General features: G+C 39.7%; 1 protein-coding gene across 7 annotated transcripts in view; it reads left to right on the top strand.

Annotated features, from left to right (window-relative positions):
* Positions 1–5,759, top strand: part of meis2a (Meis homeobox 2a) — an 80,915-nt gene extending 75,156 nt beyond the window's left edge. For 5 of the 7 annotated variants that reach the window (XM_039785876.1, XM_039785874.1, XM_039785877.1 and 2 more), the window contains exons 12-13: positions 271–369; positions 3,915–4,053. In XM_039785876.1, the coding sequence (XP_039641810.1) occupies positions 271–329 (59 nt within the window). In that variant the 3' untranslated portion in view covers positions 330–369; positions 3,915–4,053. Of the gene's footprint in view, positions 1–270; positions 370–3,914 lie in introns of all 7 variants that reach the window. The other 2 variants (XM_039785879.1, XM_039785880.1) reach the window with 1 other exon arrangement.
* The last annotated feature ends 14,659 nt before the right edge of the window (positions 5,760–20,418 follow it).

Below are 20,418 nucleotides of genomic sequence, written 5' to 3'. Positions count from 1 at the left end.
CTCCCCTCACCGTTCCCCAGACTGTCTGCTGCCTGTCTCTAATCTAACACATCTGGGGAAATACCCTCACAAATGATAATAACAAATGGGGGATGCAATGCAAAATTAAAAAAAAAAACACTCCACTTCTTTACATCTTTCACTTCCCCTTCCCTGATAATTTTCCATCTAACGCTAACCAACCTCATCCTCTCTATCTGTGGTTCTCCTCTGACCTCTGTGATTCAAACTCCTGCTGACCCTTTTCTGGCGTTTATCTTCTCTTTCTAGGGCCTATGAGTGGAATGGGGATGAATATGGGCATGGATGGGCAATGGCACTACATGTAACCTCCATCTTGTAAAGCAAAACGCAAAGAAAAAGGGGGAAGTAAGTACTGGGCTCTTTTCCTTGGGTTTTTTTACACTTTGGGGCTGTGGGTTTTATTTTTTTCACCCACAATTCCCAGCACCACCCCTTCTTACCCTGGCCATAATTTTGCAGCAAGCTCCGACCCCCTTCTCCCTAGCATCAACAACTGTGAGCCAGCATGCATGGCTGTTATAGCAAGATGCTTTAAGGGGTAGAAGCAAAGGGGTGGGGGACTTGGGAAAAAGGGGGAACCGTCCTGGGACAGGGAGGACCCGTCGACTTGTGGCGCCAGACAACAGGAACAACAACAGGGGAAGAAGGGGGGAAGAAACAACCTGGCATGGCATGCACAAATTTATTTATCACAACAGCACCATCGCTCTCTCCATCCCGGACAGCCAATGCAAATGTTGGACATTTAGGGAAAAAATAACATCTCCTGGGGAAGGGGCTGACGGGGAGAAATTAAGCAGGCTCCAGTGAAGCGATAAAGAAGGAGAAGTGAAACTGTCCTCCGAGTGACATAAATCTGTCTGGGGAAGGATTGATGCCCAAATTATCTTATATGCAAAGACGGGAACACCACAGTACATTACGGCCCCTGAGCGAGATATACGGGACGTGGGTGACATGGCCGATCCTTCACTGGGGGTTTGGTTTGAGCTGTGTAAAGGGAGGAATGAGTGTGGGGGGGGGCTGTGTGTTTTGATTATTTTTTACTGGAGGGAGACGATTTAAGGGGGGGCGGGGGCCAGTGACTAGCCTGACCTGAGACTCACAGACAAGAGCATGGAGACATTGAGATACATTTATAAGGTTGTAGACACAAGCTTGACTGCATCTAAAAGGAGGGGATCTCTTTCGCACATACAGATACAGTCTCTGTGTCACTGTCTTTCTGGCTCTCTCTCTCTTACACACACACACACACACACACACACACACACACACACACACACACACACACACACACACAATCCCTATACAACTAAATGGCAGCAGTCTGATTAAGCTGGCCATTCCACCTCCCACTAGTGCCACAGTGCTGACATTTGAAAAATCAAGACATATCACATCACAAAGGCGGCAGGGCAGAAGAGATTTTATTTTAACACCTAAACTCCCTTGCCCAATGAGGCACAATATAATAACACTTACCTTGATTAAAAGTACCCTTTATATGTAAATGGAGACTGGATTTTCCAAAGGGTCACAGCGGCAATTCTGCCGACAGAGATCATTTCACCCCTCTAGTCCTTGCTTCCTCTCTCTCTCTCTCTCTCTATCTCTCTCTCTCTCTCTCTCTCTCTCTCTCTCTCTCTCTTCCCCTGTTACTCTGTGTCTCTCGCTCATTTTCTCTCATCCCCTCCTGTCTTTGCTAATGGCAGCAGAAAAAAAAAATCTGGAAGCAATGTTCCCTAAAACAGCCACACAGAGACAACATTTGCTCAGGTTGGCTAATTCTTAATATAGGGCTATATAATTTTGAGACTCTTTAATTACGTAACATACTTTATGCTTCATGACCAATTACATTAATAGCTTAATACAGAGGAATATTATCCTCTCTTGATTTGATTACACAGCCACACAATATGGTATATTTGGTACTTAATTATGGCCAGCCATTGAGCAGGACCACTGTGCCATAACAGAAGTGCACACCCAGCCAGGGAGGCAGGCATGCAGAGATGGAGAGAGAGAGAGAGAGAGAGAGAGAGTGAGTGAGAGAGAGAGGCCCAGTCTGTCGTCAGTTATTGTCTTCAGATGGTTTTACCACTCTTGTTAATAAAGGAGGGGGGTCTCAGATCTACTTACCAGAATGACTGCAGCTTACAAGACTGGAGATTACCAGCTTACAGTGTCAAAAACATCTGCTGGGCCTTTTAACAGGAGCTGCTCTAGGTTATATGGAGGTGAGGGCACCCATCATACCCCAACACCCTGAATGATTTATTTATTTTATGACCCCAGTAGTGAGGTTTTAAGAGACCTGCTCTGACAAACATGTGCATTTCAAATGAACTGACATGGAAAGGGAGTATTAGAAAATGGCACAGCTTTCAACCAATGAGACTGGTCATTAATCTTGCCCTTTGCTGTCCCTTTTTTTTTTCCTTTCTCCTTTCTGTCCTCCTCCTCCTCTTCCCCTCACCGGGGCCCTGCAGTGTAATTTCTTAATTGCAGTGTACTAAGGTGGAGGAATGCAGAGAGTGAGCATGCCTAGTGACCTTGCGGCAACCTCTCCCCTCCTATTACAGCTTCTAATCCCCCAGGGGTTCACATTACAAAGCAGGTCGGCCCAGACCCAGGCCCCCTGGCTCCAGCAGGACCCCCTGCTCTCACTTCCCTCTCCCCAAGGTCCAGGCCTCTGGACCAGCCATGTTCCCATACTCCAGTCCCAGGCTCCAGGAGCAACCCCCCACATCTTCCTTTTTTCTTTCTGATTACAACAAACAGCCGTGTGAAAAGCCAAACAGTGGCACTGCTGAGCCAGCTCTGTGTCCTGGGTCCTGTCACAGTGTGAGAGATGCCAGCATGCTGAGGTCTCTACACATATGGAGTGGAGTCCATCTTAAGGGACATCAATATACCCCACCTTGTTTTTCCTTTCTTTTTTTCTTTTAACTTCCTTCCCTTTTATCTTTGCCACTTTTCAGAAAAAGAATCAGAAAAAGCTTTATTGCCAAGTACATTTTACACTTACACAAGGAATTTGTTTTGGTGTTGTAGGTGCATGTCACTTATTCACTAAATATAAAACGGTTAAGAAAATCAAGTATTAGAATATAAACAATATAAGTATACATATATATCCACAGTATGTATTAAAAATTAAAATTAAAAGAGCAGTACAGCAGAGTAAGTACAGTGGCATGTAGAGCCAGAGGTGGAGTGTGGAGAGAGTCAGGGTGGGTTCCGGGCCTTGTTGATAAGGCTAGTGGCGGAGGGGAAAAACCTACACTCCATGCATTTAAGAGCAGTACTTTGTTTTGCTTAAAATACTTTCATTCAGGGGTGGAACCGAGCTTTTAATGCTTTCTGTCTTGGTGATACAGCTAACTGAGTCTACACCTAAATTATTTAGTAACTTGTGTAAGGGATTCTAAATCAAATATGTTCACAGAGGCTCGTCCCCATGAGAGAATGCCTGTTCAGTTTGTCACTTAAGTCAGCCGGGGAATTGACTGTTCCACTTGTAAAAGTATTAGCACTTCTCCACATCAATACGGCTGGTTGGTTTTCCTCACATCCTCCAGGACTGCAGTGTCTGTGGATGACTGAGGATCACTTTCCAACCTGAGACCTGACCACAACACTATTGGGCATTGTAAACCACTCACCATAGCCTAAAATAGCCCAGTGCAAAAATGTCTCTCTTTACTCGTTGAAGCTGAAAAGCGCTGTAGTCACAGACGCGATGTCATAAAATCCGCTAAGCCCTTTTTTTTCCCCCCGTTGAAGTCGTGTTTAAATTGAATTAAAGGCCTGTTAATGGAGAAGGAGCATGACAAAGAAATAAAAAAGTTTAATTGAGTCTCTCTTTCTGTCTTTCCCTTAAGGTCTGCCAGGCATGCCAGGGGAGTACGTACCTCAGAGCGGTCCTATGGGCATGAGCATGGCCCCACCTACTTACACCAACCCTCATCAGATGACTTCTCACCCTTCCCGACACGGACCCCCTCTCCACGCGTACCTGCCCGACCACCCCCACGCCCACCACCCTCATCACCATCCCCACCACGCCATGCTGATGCATGGAGGACCCTCGTCGCACCCAGGAATGACCATGTCTGCACAGAGACCCCCTTTGCTCACTCCCATTGACCCCAGTACTGGAGGACAAGGCCTGGACATCCATGCCCAATAGTATAAGGGAACTTTGCTACCACCACCACAACAACAGCAGCTACTACAAGAAACCAATTTTTAAAAAAAAAAAAAGAAAAGAAAGCAGCAACCCACAATAAATCCTATTTTGAGACTATTTTTAAGAATAAAAAGCAAACCCTTTTGACCAGAATTTGACACTAAAGAAACAGAATTCCAGATGAGCTGTGATAAATCTTTTTTTGTTTTTGTTTTTTTAGACTTGTCAATTTTGTTACTTTCATCCAAACGGAGGACCAAGCTGACAAGAACACTTTGTAAAGTCTTGGGCTTTTGGTAAAGATCAACAGAGGATGTTTTGACGTACACGTGTGCAAAGAACGGACAGATGCACACGCTCACAAACACACACTTTTCGCACACTCACTCACTCACTCACACACCATCATAAACACGTTCAGTAGACTTTCATGTGACGCGCTCAAACACTTCTAAAATAAAAATCACTCTGGAAGATTTAAAAAAGAAACAACAGACTCCAAGAGTTATAACTACTGTAGTATAAAAAGTATAGATAAATAAGTTAAAAACTTGTGCATTTTTTTCGTTGATCACATGGTTTATGTTTCTTGAGCTAGTTTTAGAATTAAAGGTTAACCCTTTCTCTCTCACACTGTGTGTGCTCCTTCCTGGAGGAGAAACTGTCTCGCAGCACAGCACTATAAAAGAAAAAGAAAAAACAACAAGAAGATGGAACATCTCAAACCATAGAGGGCAATCAGGTCCTGTCCCCCATAAGAACAGGGCATGATGGGAAAAGGCTGCTAAATGACACCGGATCTCTCCAGAAGATTCAGTTTGAACATTTGTCATGCCCCTCTTCTTTTTTTTTTTTTGGTTCATGAATGAATGTTGCCCTGTAGGTTTTAAAGGAAAAAAAAAAAGTTCTTTGTTTGAATTGCCCAAGCACTGGATTGTGTTGGTTTTATACATTTTTATTTTAATATTATTTTATTTTTTTGTACCCTGGACTCTCATTGGTTAGAGCCTATTGAAGGAAGCTTAATAGTGGAAAAGCAACATCCTACGGCGCTTCTTTATCTGCGGATCAACATTCTTGCCATAAGGACAATACTGACACAAACGTTGATTCTGCGGCACTGGAGAAGCATTTGATGGTTGATGCACCAAAAAACCTAAAACAAAAAAAAAAAAAAGGAAAAAAAAAACTTAAATTATGAACTCAATGCTTTTGGGGGAAAAAAAAGCTGAGAGAATATTGTAACAAACTTCGTACAGAGTTCAGTCTATTAATTGTTTCATGTTAGATATTCTATGTGTTTACCTCAATTGAAAAAGAATGTTTTTGCTAGTTTCAGATCTGCTGTGGCATTGATATTGTATGTCCATGAATTCCTTCCTTTTTCAGCACGTGTTCCTCACTAGATGATAAGATGCCGTCTCCCTTAAGCTTTGTCAAAAATACATTAAATACTTGTATGAGGACTGTGACGTAATGTTTAAAAGGTGTTCAGTCACAAATGCTGTAATAAATATTTCATTTTTGATTTTTGTTAGATTTTTGTGTGATTAACTGTGTTATAAACAGAGTCTTTATCCACATTTCCATTTTTATAGTCCTAAGATTAATTGCTTTATTATTATTTAGAAAATGTGTTTTGGGTGCGTTGTTACCTTGTCAACAAGGTCTTATTTTATGTGTGTGCAAATGGTCAAAAAAATACAATGGTCCCACTTTTTCCAGCACTCTATTTGCAGTAGCTTGTTTTACCAGACTGCCCATTTGGTTATCAAATGCACTTTTATAATGACAATAGCAAATTATAGTTGAAATATATCTTGCCAGGGCAATTTATTTAGGCACACAAAGATGTCCTCTAAATGATAAATAACTGTCAGATGCTACTGAAGGGTACAAATTATCCAGCAAAATCACCACCAACACATCATAGTTTTAGACCAAAAGATAAACTGTCAGCAGTCAAGTGGACCTGAACATAAAGAAGTTACATTTATTAGGAACATTTTATCCTTTTTTTGTGTGAAAAAAAAAAAACAATTCCCCAAATTAGCTATTTACAGAAATAAATACAAATTAATAAAATGAAGGTGATATAATATCGTAGATGTTTGTATATAAAGGTAGTGTAACCTTAATTTGGAATGGAAAAAAAGAAGTTAATTTAGTTTAGGTGGATTCAGCCTTCACTCTTTCCCTGGCGTTCAAACAATAGAGCGAGGATTGTCCCCCAGTGTAAGTGCTCCTACAGTGAGAGCTGTGTGTGTGTGTGTGTGTGTGTGTGTGTGTGTGTGTGTGTGTGTGTGTGTGTGTGTGTGTGTGTGTGTGTGTGTGTGTGTGTGTGTGTGTGTGTGTGTGTGTGTGTGTGTGTGTGTGTGTGTGCGCTCTGCTTGTTTCTGCCGTTTTGCAGCGCCGCCTGTCGGCCTAATGCGGCACTGCCGTACAGGAGTACATAGATGGGCTTTGATGGGCCATCTCCTCTCTTTTCTCTATCTGTTTGCCTGTGTTTGCCCGCGGCCATCCAACTCATAGCCTTAAACCAGAAACGACAACATCTCTTTGGCTGAAATATGTTCTGCCCTTCACATAGAAGTTTAAACTTCTGCTATGTTGGATTCAAGGCCTTAAATATTTTGTTCTTCAGGGTTTTTTTTCTTTCATTTTTTTTTTACGAACACTGCTGACTTTGTCCTATGTGTGAATCAACAAATATAATAAGTGGCACAAACTATAATAGTAATAATAATAATAATAATAATAATAATAATGTAGCCTATCATTTTATTTTTAGGCCAAACAAACAAACTGCTGGGATTTTCGTTTATAAAGTCAGCTATTTATTGGTATTTATTGGTATTTTTTTTTCTTCTTACTGGAATTGGTTAAAAAAAAACTGACGTTGGCCTAAATATGACATGATCCTTTATTTAGATATTTATTAATTTGCAATTCATCTGAATGATCTTAAATTATTATTATCGAGCAGCTATAGGCCTATTCCTGTATTTATTTAACTGTTGGCTTTTGTACGTTTCTGTTAAAAAAAAAAGAAAAGAAACGAAAAAATATGAAAAACAATGACTCGTATTTGTGATTTTAATCACTATCACATACTAAATATTTCCTGTAGCTTACCATCCCGCATGGAAAGCCATTTTAACATCTTAAAATTAATTCGTTCAGTTTACAGATTCTTTTCTTTAAGTTATTTTAGCATTTGATTTGCAAAAAAAGCAATTGTTTTGAGTTGTTGTTGTTTTTTTTATTCCGGACATAATACCTGCACAGTTCATGTTTGTTTAACAATTTCTCCGAACACAGAGGGCCATTAACCAGGTTGGAAAATAATGTAGTTATTTACTGATTTTACACCAGAGTCTGGTTAATGATGCATCTTCTTCCCTCAACTCTTCAAAACCTAAAAGTCTTTTTTTCGTTGTTTTTCTAACGCTCTATTATTCTGTGGATAAAACGGAAGGAAGAAGCCCTCCGTTTTGTGCGGAGATTATCAGATGAAAAAGAGAGAAAACGCGAGGATTACCGTGGATGGAGAGGATTTTAATATTAATAGTTTTTTTTTCTTTTCTTTTCCCCCTCCCCTCCCCCTCCTCCTCCTCCTCCTCCTCCTCCTCCTCCCCCCTTCTTCCCCGATGAGACAGAAGGTAGATTGCCTCTGCTGCTTTCCTTTTGCCGATTCGGTGTGACAGGGATGATGGATGATCCAGCCGGGCTAAACAACTCCTCCCCTTCATCTCCTCCCTGTCAAAGCCAGTCCGGGCTGCTGCTGCACGAATAAAATAAGGAATATATTCCCTCTGCACTGCTGCACAATGCAGCCCGGTCCTCAGGAAGACGCCCGTGCAACAATATTAAAAGTCCACACACAGTTTACCCGCTAGAAACACTGTGCGCGCGTGTGTGCGTCAAAGACGCAACATGTTAATAATGCTACGTTATTGGCTCTCTGTGTTTTTCTCTGCAGAGCTGCTGGCAACGTGTCTTTTTAGATACACAAGTGCATCTGCTGGCAGCGAGGGAGAAACGCATTTTAAAAAAAGTTTTGTTTCTGCTTTGCTTTTCTTTCAAATTGCTGATTTGGATAGTGGTCATAAAAATGGACGCGCACGAGGGGCTGAGTGTCCTTCGCTTTGCAGCTGGCTCTCCCCGAAATGGCTTGCTCTGGGGGACAGTTTTTAGGTTTTGTGTGTGTGTGTGTGTGTGTGTGTGTGTGTGTGTGTGTGTGTGTGTGTGCGCGCGCGCGCGCGCTGTGTGCGCGCTGTCCTCCTTTTTTTTTTAAACATTTCAGCAGTTTTCTCTCCTCTTGCCATAAGGTGTTTCTATGACTACGTTATGTAGGCCTGTGTGAGCGGGTCAGAGGCGGGGGTCCCTGGGAGAAAAGGGCCGCATTTGGCTGATCATTTATCAATGTCAACCGCATAATGATTCTCCCTGCAGTCCCCCTATTGATGAGGATAATTACATTAGCTCAGAGTGACTGATCAATAAAGCCCAGGGAAAATGGTTTATTATAGCACCACCGAAAAGGCTTTCTTTAAAAGGGCTGGCTGGGTTTTTTTGTGTGTGTGTGTGTTTTTTTTTTATAGAATTTAAAAGGCAGGGTGGATGTGCGCAATCTAAACTCCGGAAAGATAATCGAGTGAGAGGCAAACTTTATCAGCACGCACATTTCATGACCCAGAGTGTTTTTCTTTTTCAGGATTGTGTTGCAGTTCCTTATTTTCATTTCTCTTTTGTTGTTTGTTGCTTGAAGCGAATCGTAGTTTATTTTTCCTTCATTGGGAAAATCCAAAACAGCACTATTAGCCTACATCCGTCTTTAACACATGAGGAAATAGGACAGAAAGAGTGCAGCTTTACAATCAACAGTCAAATCGACTTGAGGTCTACATGAAGCCACATCAGTTCACTTGTTGTTTTTTTATATGATAAATCAAAAGTCAAACTGGAAGTCACACAATCACCCTATAGCCACTTGAGGTGTGATTTCAGATACAAACATTATTTTTGTTGCCGGAAAAACGACGTTCAAAGGGCAGCAACAACTGATGCAGTGTCAATCCAAGCCGGCCTTGAAGAGAAAGCCCTAAAATGAACATTGTTTTGTTCAAATGGCAAAGATACTAGACCGGAATAAACCCAACAGTCTCAAAAGACTAAATGCATGTTTGACCTCTCTCTTACTTCCACTCTCTCCGTGCGTGCATGCGTGTGTGTGTGTGTGTGTGTGTGTGTGTGTGTGTGTGTGTTCTTTAATTGTCAACAACTTATCCCCTGCAGGAATGTTGCAAACTCTTTCGCCTTAATTCTCCGTGGTGCTCCGCGCCAGCTCCCATTTAACGCTGATGAACGTGTCTGCAGGAGACAGCTCCATTATCTATTTATCATTTATGATAGTATTTTCTCAGACAATGGAGGAAGGAACGCGCCTACGGATAGTCCCACTGATGGCTCTTCACTGCCCTTTCACAAACTCGCACTTCCCTATTTAGACTATTCGATGCCATTTTTGATCAGTAGAAAATTAGGATTTTCTCTCAAAGATAAAGACTTTGACATGTTGGAATATTACACACGTACATGCAGGATTAGGTTTAAGATTACAACTATTTTAGTTATTACATTTTTAGAAAATATTCAGCCTTATTTTAGAAAAGACAAATCATGAAAACAAGATCGAACAGGGAAAATGTGCATTATTAATCTTCATGTCAGGCGGATTGTAGAAAATTAAAGTGTGGTTTTAGGGGAAATATTGAAAATAAATCTCTCAGATGGGTGATATCAGGACATTTTGCGCTTGGTCGCGACTACTTGAATTAGAGGCGATTTTGTTCACACTTCAGCGATGCTTGTCTTCTTAAATATGACTGACATTCACACCCCCCCCCCCCCTCCTCTCCACAACACACACAGTCTTAATGATATAAAAAAAAATTATAATTACCCAAAGAATGTAGCTATAGGGGTTTGGAAGGAGCAGCAATTGAAAATTGCAGTTAGCCTGTGTGAAGAAGCAGAGAAAGAGGGCATGTGAGTGCAGAATAAATAAAGCGCAATAAAAAGGGAAATAGCCGGAGTTTAGTCAAGCCTTGAGGTACTCAAACCTTTATTTCAATCAGTTAAGATTTAATCAGGCAAGCCCCAGGCCCGGTCGTCTCCTTTTTTCTCATTATGTTGCCATCTCCAGCCTGTGTTACAATGCCCTTAGGTTGTCAACATTTGACCGGTTTCTCCAGTGAAATAATCACGCTTTATGGCTTGAGAACCCATAAGATTCGCAAATAAATCTGGCATTATTCCATTATGAGGCGGAAGTCCTAATAGTCAACGGCGAAAATAACGATTCCATTAATTTATGGGTTGCTGTCCTAAGTTGATTTTTTTTTTAAATTATTATTATTCTTAATTTCCTTCGGTTATTTTGAGAGCTTAAGAAAAGGTTGGAAATAACTTTCGGGTAGCCGAGGGCAGCAAAGTGAGACATTTCACAAGAACTGTAAATAACAGAACAGGGCTGAAGAGAGAGAGAGAGAGAGAGAGAGAGAGAGAGAGAGAGAGAGAGGAGAGGGAGAGGGAGGGAGGGAGGGAGAGAGGAAGACACAGAGAGAGCTTAGCTAAAATATGAAATTTCGATTAATGTGCACATTTCTATAGGCCCAGTGCACGCTCCAAATCAATGAATGAATAACTCCAGTAGGCTATAATAGATGTTCGATGGTTTTTGAAGAGATCTGAGCTGGAGACCCCCCTCCCCACCACACCCATGGGCGCACTGTTATTACAGGATGGCGACCCCTTCTGGAGGCCAAAGTAAATGTGTTTATGGAAAGAGAAGAAGAAAAAGAAAAAGAAGAAGAAGAAGAAGAAGGGGCCTGTTGTGACAGCAGCTCCCGAGAAGCTTTCATTCACATGTGCGCTTTAAATATGGAGGAGACTGATCAGCTCTCTCACATCCTGCACCCAAAGGAATCATACAAAAAAGGCCTCCCGCCATTTGAATCCTATTCCATCCTCTAAGATGATAAGACCCTGACCTGCTGCAGTAAACGTGACCTCCAAAGACTTTCATTTCATATTTACTCACAGGTATAGAGCTCCTTATGCATGTATTAGGCGGCCACGTTGATGGTAAAATCAATAAAGATGGATTGTAGGGTCAATATTATACCTCGCACCTGGGGACTTGTTGCCCGACTCCCCTTCCTGAGAGTGGGCGTGTGACAGAGAGAGAGAGAGAGAGAAACGAGCAATTCATAGCATGCGACCGCAACATCTATGCAAGAGCTGTGCACGAGCGTGACTATGCGTGCGTTTAAAGGAAAGAGAGAAAGCTTGAAGAGCAGGGCAGCAGGGCTCAAGTCATCCAGCCAGGGGCTAACACTGACATCATTAATCACGGCCCACTTGAAGATTATGACTGAAAGTATATAGAATCGGTAACCATTATCGTCTCGAATGGCACTTAAAACCTCTCCTTATTTTTCAAAACAATGTGACGGCATAGAGGTCTACATAGGGAAAAGACAGGGGGAGGGAGGACGAAGAGAGGGAGACTGGTGTCACTGGGATGGAGTTACAGGCTAGCGTTTCCTCTGGAGTCAAAATCAAGGAGACACAGAGGTGGTCCACTTCATTATGTAGCCTAGACTGCTTTAATAATGATTAGAATAACACTCACAGACTCAGAATTCTACAAAACAAACAACAATCGGCTACCAATGCTTTAAAAATACATAAGAAATCATTTGAAATAATAATAATAATAATAATAATAATAATAATAATAATAATAACAATAACAATAGTAATAATAATGATACTAATAGCCTACTAGTAATAATGATCATAGTGATAACATAGGTAGGCTATTAGGCTATGGATTATTTTTTATTACTTAGAATTTGTCTTCCATATTCTTTTAACGTGTCTACATTAGGCCTATCTACACATGTTATATTATAATTCTATTAAAATAAAATAAAAACAAATACAATATTTTCGTTTTGAAATTTAATGGAAAGCATTTTTTTTTTAAAGAAAACAAGAACACGGCTTTGTCAATAACGACAAAATTGCATTGCATTGCATTTCAAGTTGTGAACAAGTAGCAACTTCGGGGAATTATAACTTTAAATGTATCGGTTATAAGGCAAAAAGTGGTCGTCTAAATTTAATGTTTAAAAAAATGCCACCGTATTTTCTTTTTTACTTAAGACCTACTCTTTTTTTTGGCAAAGACTGATATTTTGATATCAAAAGAGCAAAATAAATTCATAAAAAAGTTCAAGATGTGTAACGAGTGAAAATGAAGGCACTGAATTTCTCTTCGGATTACAAAACAAACTGTAACAAAGAATGCAAACGCATCCACGTCACAGTTAGAGAACCATGATCAGCGTGATGCAGCATCATGTCAGTCTATCCGTTTTAGTTTGGCATTTCCGGTGTCGATGCATAATAAGTCGATGACTGATGCTGTGAGGATTCGTAAAAAATACATTTCATATATCTTACAATTTCTCTGTGATAACTTTGATGTGTTCCTCCGGTACACAGCCAATGACAGAGGCAGGAAACTAGCAAGGTCCCTGTTAGCAGTCGGAAGCTGCAGTGATGAAAAGCAATAGCTGGTGTCAAGAACTTTTTTAGCTCATCACTACAGCTGGTGGGAATAAATAGTAGCCAGCTGAAGAGGAGCTGGAGCAGGAGGACGAGGGGGAGGAGGAAGGAGGGGAGTGCAGGCTGTGACATAAGTCTATTTGGGTGTGTGACCACAGGGAACCTGGGCTTTCAAATCTCCTCTACACAATACATGCACTGTGTGCCACTGTCTCACAAATCCAACTTTGTTTCTCAACAAGGAGTGTAAACTGTTGTCAATATTCTGATAGCCTTCATCTGCCAATAATGACAGGCAGCCGGCTTCCTATCTTATCTGTGGGCCAGGTAGCGCCGTACCTGGGGGGAATAACTGCTGCGATAAAGAGTGTCTGGGCCAATAGAAAGGCTCTTGTCTGTCTGTGAGGAGTCAAAGGAGAACGCCACTGGAGACAGGAAGTCCTCAGAAAGTGAAAAGCACTTTATTGCGTACCTGAATGGCCTGGCGTAGGGTTTCTCTCAAACCCAATGGGAAAACCACATTACAGGTCCTTACACAGGGTCATTACAACAGGGCAATGGAGTTCAAGTGATCCATTGCATTTGAATGACAACATCACATCGCTCCATTCATTCTTCCCTCTTGTGTGACCTGACGATGATCCCTGTGGGACTGGGAAGTTGTCAGTGGAGTGATGTGCTCTACTGAAGTTAGAGTAGAGAGTGTGCAAGATTGGGTTTATTCAAGTTTTTTCCTCAAAGTGTGCGTGAAAATCCACCGCAGCACACATGTGTGTTGCCTCATGCACTCCTCACTGACTCTGAGTTAAGACAGTTGGGTGAGTGACTGTTGCTTTCTTTGCAGCAACAGGTTCATGGACCCATAACCCACAGTACAACGCAACATGACATCATCAAGCCTCTAAAAATGAACTGCAACATCGATCCCTCACAGGCTGACCTCCCATAAGTCAAATATAGACGATGTGGGACATGTGTTTGAATGGAAGTGTATATTTACCTGTCACCAAGAACTCAAGGACATGGCAGCAGCGAGGTTGTATCCAGCCCAAGAGGGGAGTGTTTTGGGGGTGAAAATGAGTTGTAAAAGTGATAAATGGCCCACATTTCTCTAGCTGAGGAGCACTGGAGCTGGCATAGTGCTTTCAGCCAAACAGTTAATTGCTCAGCACAGTGAAGGCCCAACAAAATACTAAAGTAAAGCATCACAAAAAAGAAAAGAAAAAAGTTGAGTTCAGTATTCCTCTCTTCTCCCTCTCTGCCTCTTCCTTTTCTCGACTCCACCGGCTAAACGGCTGCTTCCATCCCCGCCCCTCCAAATTTCCCAGCACAAAAAAAAATATTTTGTTGCCAGTGGCAACAATTGAATAAAATAAGCAATCACATGTGCTCTTTCACATATTTCCAAAATTAAGCTGAGTCTGTACATAATGGAGGAGTCATCTCATCTATGCATCAGGATTTCGAGCCAGGATTTTTTACGGTGTGATAAATGATTGTGAGGCTTGTTTTGACAAATGCAAGGGTACTTTTGAATGAGCGTGGTGTGCAGTGCCAGATCAACCGTATTAGACGCTCTGATTATGCCCTGGATTCAAGCTTTGCTCTCAGCACCAATCAAAACCTGTGGTCGATGCATCCCATAATAGCTATGCTCGTCTCCATGGTCACCGCCGCCTGTGTACAGTAGCCCCACCTCCTCCTAAGTGCACTTATTTCATAATAACAAGCTTGCGACAGCTCTCATCAGGCAACCGTGCTCGCAAATAGAGGACAAGGGAAAGGGTGAGCCAGGGTTTGTATTGACTCAATCAAATTTTGTCTCCTGCGTCCCCCCCTCCCACCCCACCCCGTCCCTACAACACAGCTCTAATCCTTTAGAATGTCACTAGTGCTCATACGTCTACAGCTGCCTCTTCCTCCTCTGTCTCTCCTCTTCCCTGCTGTTCTTCTCACCCCCGCCCGTCCCCATGCTGGCCTGTACCTGTACCTGTGGATGTTACTGGGCCTCCCCTGGACCCCTTGCTGAGAACAGTAGATGACACAGTTTCTGGGTCACTTCTGTCACAGTCCAAATGCCACTCAGGGGGGCTGACCTTTCCGGTGGCCGAAGCTAGAGCAGGCATCCTCCATGCAGGCTGTCACCCCTGTGGTTCCAACCACAAACGCACGCTCCCTCCATTTCACTGACAGACCTTTTCCCCTCCAAACTCCCCACGCTCCTCTGTGGTATTTACCTCCTCCTTTTTATCCATGACAATACATGTTAAAACATTGGGGATGAATCAAAGATGACAGCAAAAATAGCCACTGTAAAAGTTGGCTGATGCTTGACATCTTGGCTAAATTCAGGACGTCACAGGCCTCAGTGATGGCCACAGACACATGGTGTATCAGGTCTCACTGGAAGGAACTCCAAATATGCTTCCTGGATTTATTTGAAGGCGTAGGTTACACCGAGAGCGCCACTGTTTTTACAAATGGGAGCTTGGCTCTAAATGGAATACCTCAATTAGCAAGAATCCCAGTCAACACCTTACTGTTTAACATAGAATACCATCTAAGATATTTAGGTTTCCACAACCATGCTGTTACTTTTAACAGACAGTGACTTGAGTTGCTCATTTAGGGCTGTCAGAAATGGAATATTTCAATGGCCAGGCCCTGGGTGCATGTGATCCCATGTCACATCAGTGTCAGGAGTAATTTTTGCAGGGTGTTCAGAGCTCTGAATTTTTAGTTTTTTTGAAGCTCTCGGCTGTGCCTCTGCTTGTCCCGCGCTACCAGTGACTCATACATCACTAAACTAAACTAACCCCCCCACCACCACTCTGAGTGAATTACTGTGTCATAGTTGTTCACTTTTCCTCAAACATACCATCGGCCCTCCATACCGTCAATCAAACATCCATTGCTTTGCCATTTAAAATCCCCCAGACCATTTTCTCACGATCCATTGTTGTTTTTAAATAACAGCATCTGATTAGCAGGCAGAGCTCCCTAAAAAAAATAAAAATCCCTTCGTATCTGCTTAAGAGGCTGCTTCCCACTCACCCACTTCTTAAAAAATCCTTTTTTAATTTCAAACTGGCTACTCTGACTCTACAAGGAGAACTTTTATTTATTTCCACCCTGTGATGTCTTGCTGGCTGAGGGAGGCTGAGAGGATCCCTACTAAAAGCACTATGCTGCCTGGGGCAGAAACAGGCCAGAACTCTCTCCACATAAATAACACAGGAGCATGGAGTAAGTCCGTTTGGTGGTCTGCTGGAGAGATCGAACCTACCCTTCAGTCTGTCTATGGTTCTGTCCTTCATTCTCATTCCCTGTGTCTCAGTGGTCTATCTAGCAGCTTGTCTGAAGAGGCATTAAACAGCAGGATGTGGAAGAGATTGGGCCAAGATGTACATCTGAGTGGATAGTGGACTGGCCCAGGCCAGACAGAATGGATGCTGTGAACTGCATCAAACTAATCTGACACATGGGAGTCACAGATTTAAGAGTTGTAACCAATATTATAATACGGAACAACATGTGTAACTAAATAGTTCTGCATGTTTCTTGGCAATACTATAACAGAAAAAACATGATTTACTAGAAAATGCATTTCCTGCAGAAAATGCATTTCCTGCAGAAAATGCTTGTGAATGCTGAAAAGCTAAATTGCTAAAGCTAAACTGGATTGCTGGCATAATTGCGTAAGAAGAGTGAATGAGTTGATAAAATGGGAAATGGGTTTTTCAAATTAGGAAATCTCAATCAACTGTGTTCAATATTTTCAAAAATTTATAAATTGTATAAATCTCCTAATGAATGAAAGATGTGGAACATTTTTAGGCTTGAATTAAATATGAATCCCTAAATAAGACTTGGTCAAGCATGGAAAGCAGCTGAAGCAGTATAAATAGATAAAAACGTGAGAAAGGGACAGGTGTAAACGCATTCAGGAAACACACAATCAATTGTAATGTTGTGTTATTGGTCATAGTACTGTCTGTAATTGTAATTTTTCTGTCTGGGGAAAAGTGCAGTGTCATGGTATAGGAGAACAGCAGCTGGTCCTTACAGCAGTAATCAAGCCTTGCCCTGGCTTTGAGTTCAATCATCAAACCTGTTTTCTTGCTACTGAGATTAACTGAAAGAGTAGTGGTAAACTTCCCATCGAAGAAGCCTCAAAAAAGCCTAAACAATACAGTGTATCGATATAATGACCTCACCGTCAGCAACTGAAAGCATTTGTGAACATATTGATGTATAATTTGTGCGGATAAAGTTGAAAAATGTGGACATATGAGCGATTGGAAAAACTGGTACTCTGTGCTTTCGTCTAGAAATGTCGAGGATGTTTAACAAGGGCTATCAATGAAGGAATGCTTGTGGCTCTTGTCATTTGGGGGCTCACAGAGCCACATGTCTATGTCCTGTTGCTGAAATGAGCACATTGGCTGACAGCAGAAAGTATATCTACGTTTTGATGTATAAATGGTGTATGAGAAGTAAGAAATGTGGCCGTGAGAGAAAGTTGAAGAGAAAGTTTTAAAACAATGTTCTCTATCCATTGCACCGTAGCTGTGTGCAGCCCTTAAAAATGCAGAAAAGGCATAAAGAAGCACTAAACTTAAACAGTAACAACACAAAAACTGTAAAGGATATCAATAGCTGAATCATTTTCTAGTATCTGAAGGTTTTGGGAATAGTTTAAAGTTTGAATGAAGTCTGTAGATGAAAGTATGTGGGAGGAGTAGCATTTCGAAGTGCAAGAAGCCTGAAGAGGATTTGTAGACTGCTCCATTGACCCTCAATGTAAAAAGAAAAAAGCTTAATATTTAAAAAAAGTAATAATATATGTCGAAAAAAGTCATAGAATAGTATATTGAAAAAAGTGGTAATAAGTCATAGTATAGTAAGTCGAAAAAAAGTGATAAAAAAGTTATAGTAAATGTTCTAAAAAGTCAAAGTATAACATGCCAAAAATAGTGATAAACAAGTCATAGTATAGTATGTCGAAATAATTGAAAAAAGTCATAGTATTGAATGTCGAAAAAAGTGATAAACAAGTCATAGTATGTCAAAAAAAGTGAAAAAAATCATAGTAGAGTATGTTGAAGAAAAAGGAAAAAAGTCATAGTATTGTATTTTGAAAGAAAGCAATAAAAAAAGTCATAGTATAGTATGTCGAAAAAAGTGACACAAAGTCATAGTATAGTATGTCGAAAAAACTGATAAAAAAAGTCATAGTATAGTATGTCAAAAAAGTGACACAAAAGTCATAGTATAGTATGTCAAAAAAAGTGATAAAAAACTCTTAGTATAATAGGTCGATAAAAGTCAAATTATAGTATGTCGAAAAAAGTCTCAGTATAGTATGTTGAAAAAAGTGAAAAAAGTAAAGTATGTCGAAGAAAAGTGATAAAAAGTCAAAGTATAGTATGTCAAAAAAAGTTATAAAAAATTTAATATTGTAGTATGTCCAAAAAAGTGATTAAAAAGTCATAGTATTGTATCTAGAAAAGTAATAAAAAAATAATAGTATAGTATGTCGAAAAAAAGTAAAAAAATAAAAAAAAAAATAAAAAAAAAAAATTATTATATAAAATTTAAAAAAAATATTTTTTTTTATGTTAATAAAAAAGTAAAAACATAAAAAGTCATAGTATGTCCAAAAACGTTATTGTATAGTATGTCAAAGAAAAGTGATAAAAAAGTCATAGTATGTCGAAAAAAGTCTTAGTATAGTATGTCTGGAAAAGTGATTAAAAAGTCATAGTATAGTATGTCTAAAAAAAGTCATAGTATAGAAGGTTGAAAAAAGTGACACAAAAGTCATAGTATAATATGTCGAAAAAAGTCATAGTATAGTATGTCAAAAAAGTCTCAGTATAGTACCGTATGTTGAAAAAAGTGAAAAAATGCAATATTGTAGTATGTCCAAAAAAGTTATTAAAAAGTCATAGTATTGTATGTAGAAAAGTAATAAAAAATGAATAGTATAGTATGTCGAAAGAAAGTCATTAAAAAGTCAGTATAGAATGTCGAAAAAGTGAAAAAAAGTCATAGTATAGTATGTTGAAAAAAGTTATTTTATAGTATGTTGAAAAAAGTCTTAGTACAGTATGTCTGAAAAAGTGATTAAAAAGTCATAGTATAGTATGTCGAAAAAAGTCATATAAAGTATTTAGAAAAAAGTGATAAAAAGTCATAGTATTGTATGTAGATAAAAGTGATAAAAAATTAATAGTATAGTATGTTGAAAAAAGTTATTTTATAGTATGTTGAAAAAAGTCTTAGTACAGTATGTCTGAAAAAGTGATTAAAAAGTCATAGTTTAGTATGTCGAAAAAAGTCATATAAAGTATTTAGAAAAAAGTGATAAAAAGTCATAGTATTGTATGTAGATAAAAGTGATAAAAAATTAATAGTATAGTATGTTACAAAAAGTCATTGTATTGTACATCAATAAAATAAGTGATAAAAAAGTCATAGTATAGTATGTTGAAAAAAGTGGTAACGACAATAAATCTTTTAGATTGTTGAAAAGTGCATTTATCTCTTCAAAGCAACCAGTTGGGACAGAGAGTGAAAGACACAGCCTTTAGATAAAAAGTCTCTCAACTTTTCTCTTCATCTATTTTATTTCTTCATTCCTGTAAAGTAGGTCTTGAAAGTAAGTGCACCCTGTAAAATTTGAACACTCAACCTTTTGTTTTCCAATCATTCTCTTATCACCCAAATATCTTTGACCTTACATCAAAGTCTATGTTGAAGTCATATTTGTCTCTTTCATAGTTTAGTGGACCTCAAAAAGGTGATAAATAAGTCATAGTATAGTATGTCGAAATATGTCATAGTATAGCATGTCGAAAAAAGTCATAGTATAGTATGTCGAAAGAAGTGATTAAAAAGACATAGTTTAGGATGTCAAAAAAGTAATACAAAAAATAATTGTGTAGTATGTTGAAAAAAGTCATAGTATAGTATGTCGAAAAAAGTGAAAAAACAATAAAGTTTTTAGATTGTCGAAAAGTCCATTGATCTCTTCAGAGCAACCATTTGGGACAAAGAGTGACAGGAAGACAACCTTCAGAATTAGAGTCTCCTTCAACTTTTCTCTTCATCTATTTCATTTCTTTATTTTTGTAGTAGGTCTTGAAACTAGGTGCACCCTGTGTGATTAGAACACTCAACCTTTTGCCTTCCAGTAATTCTTTTATCACCCTAAGCTATTTTACCTGACAATCAAGTCTATTTTTTCATCGTATTTGTCTCTTTGATGTTGTATATTGGACCTCAAAAAGTCATAGTATAGCATGTTGAAGAAAGAGGGATTTGAACACTCAACCTTTTGTCTTCAAATCATTCTCTTATCACTCTAAGCTATTTAACCTGACACAACCACGTTTTTGGCATATTTGTCACTTTCACTTATTATACTGGACCTCAAACATTACTTACTGAAACATATAAGATTTGAATACCCAACCATGTCTTCCAATCATACTTTTAGCACCCTAAGCTAACTGACCTGACACAAAGTTTATGCTTTTGTCATATTTGCT

The sequence above is a fragment of the Perca fluviatilis genome, chromosome 20 (genome assembly GCF_010015445.1).
Source record: "Perca fluviatilis chromosome 20, GENO_Pfluv_1.0, whole genome shotgun sequence".
In the NCBI taxonomy this organism is placed as follows: domain Eukaryota; kingdom Metazoa; phylum Chordata; class Actinopteri; order Perciformes; family Percidae; genus Perca; species Perca fluviatilis.
This window is presented reverse-complemented; position numbering and strand designations above follow the sequence as displayed.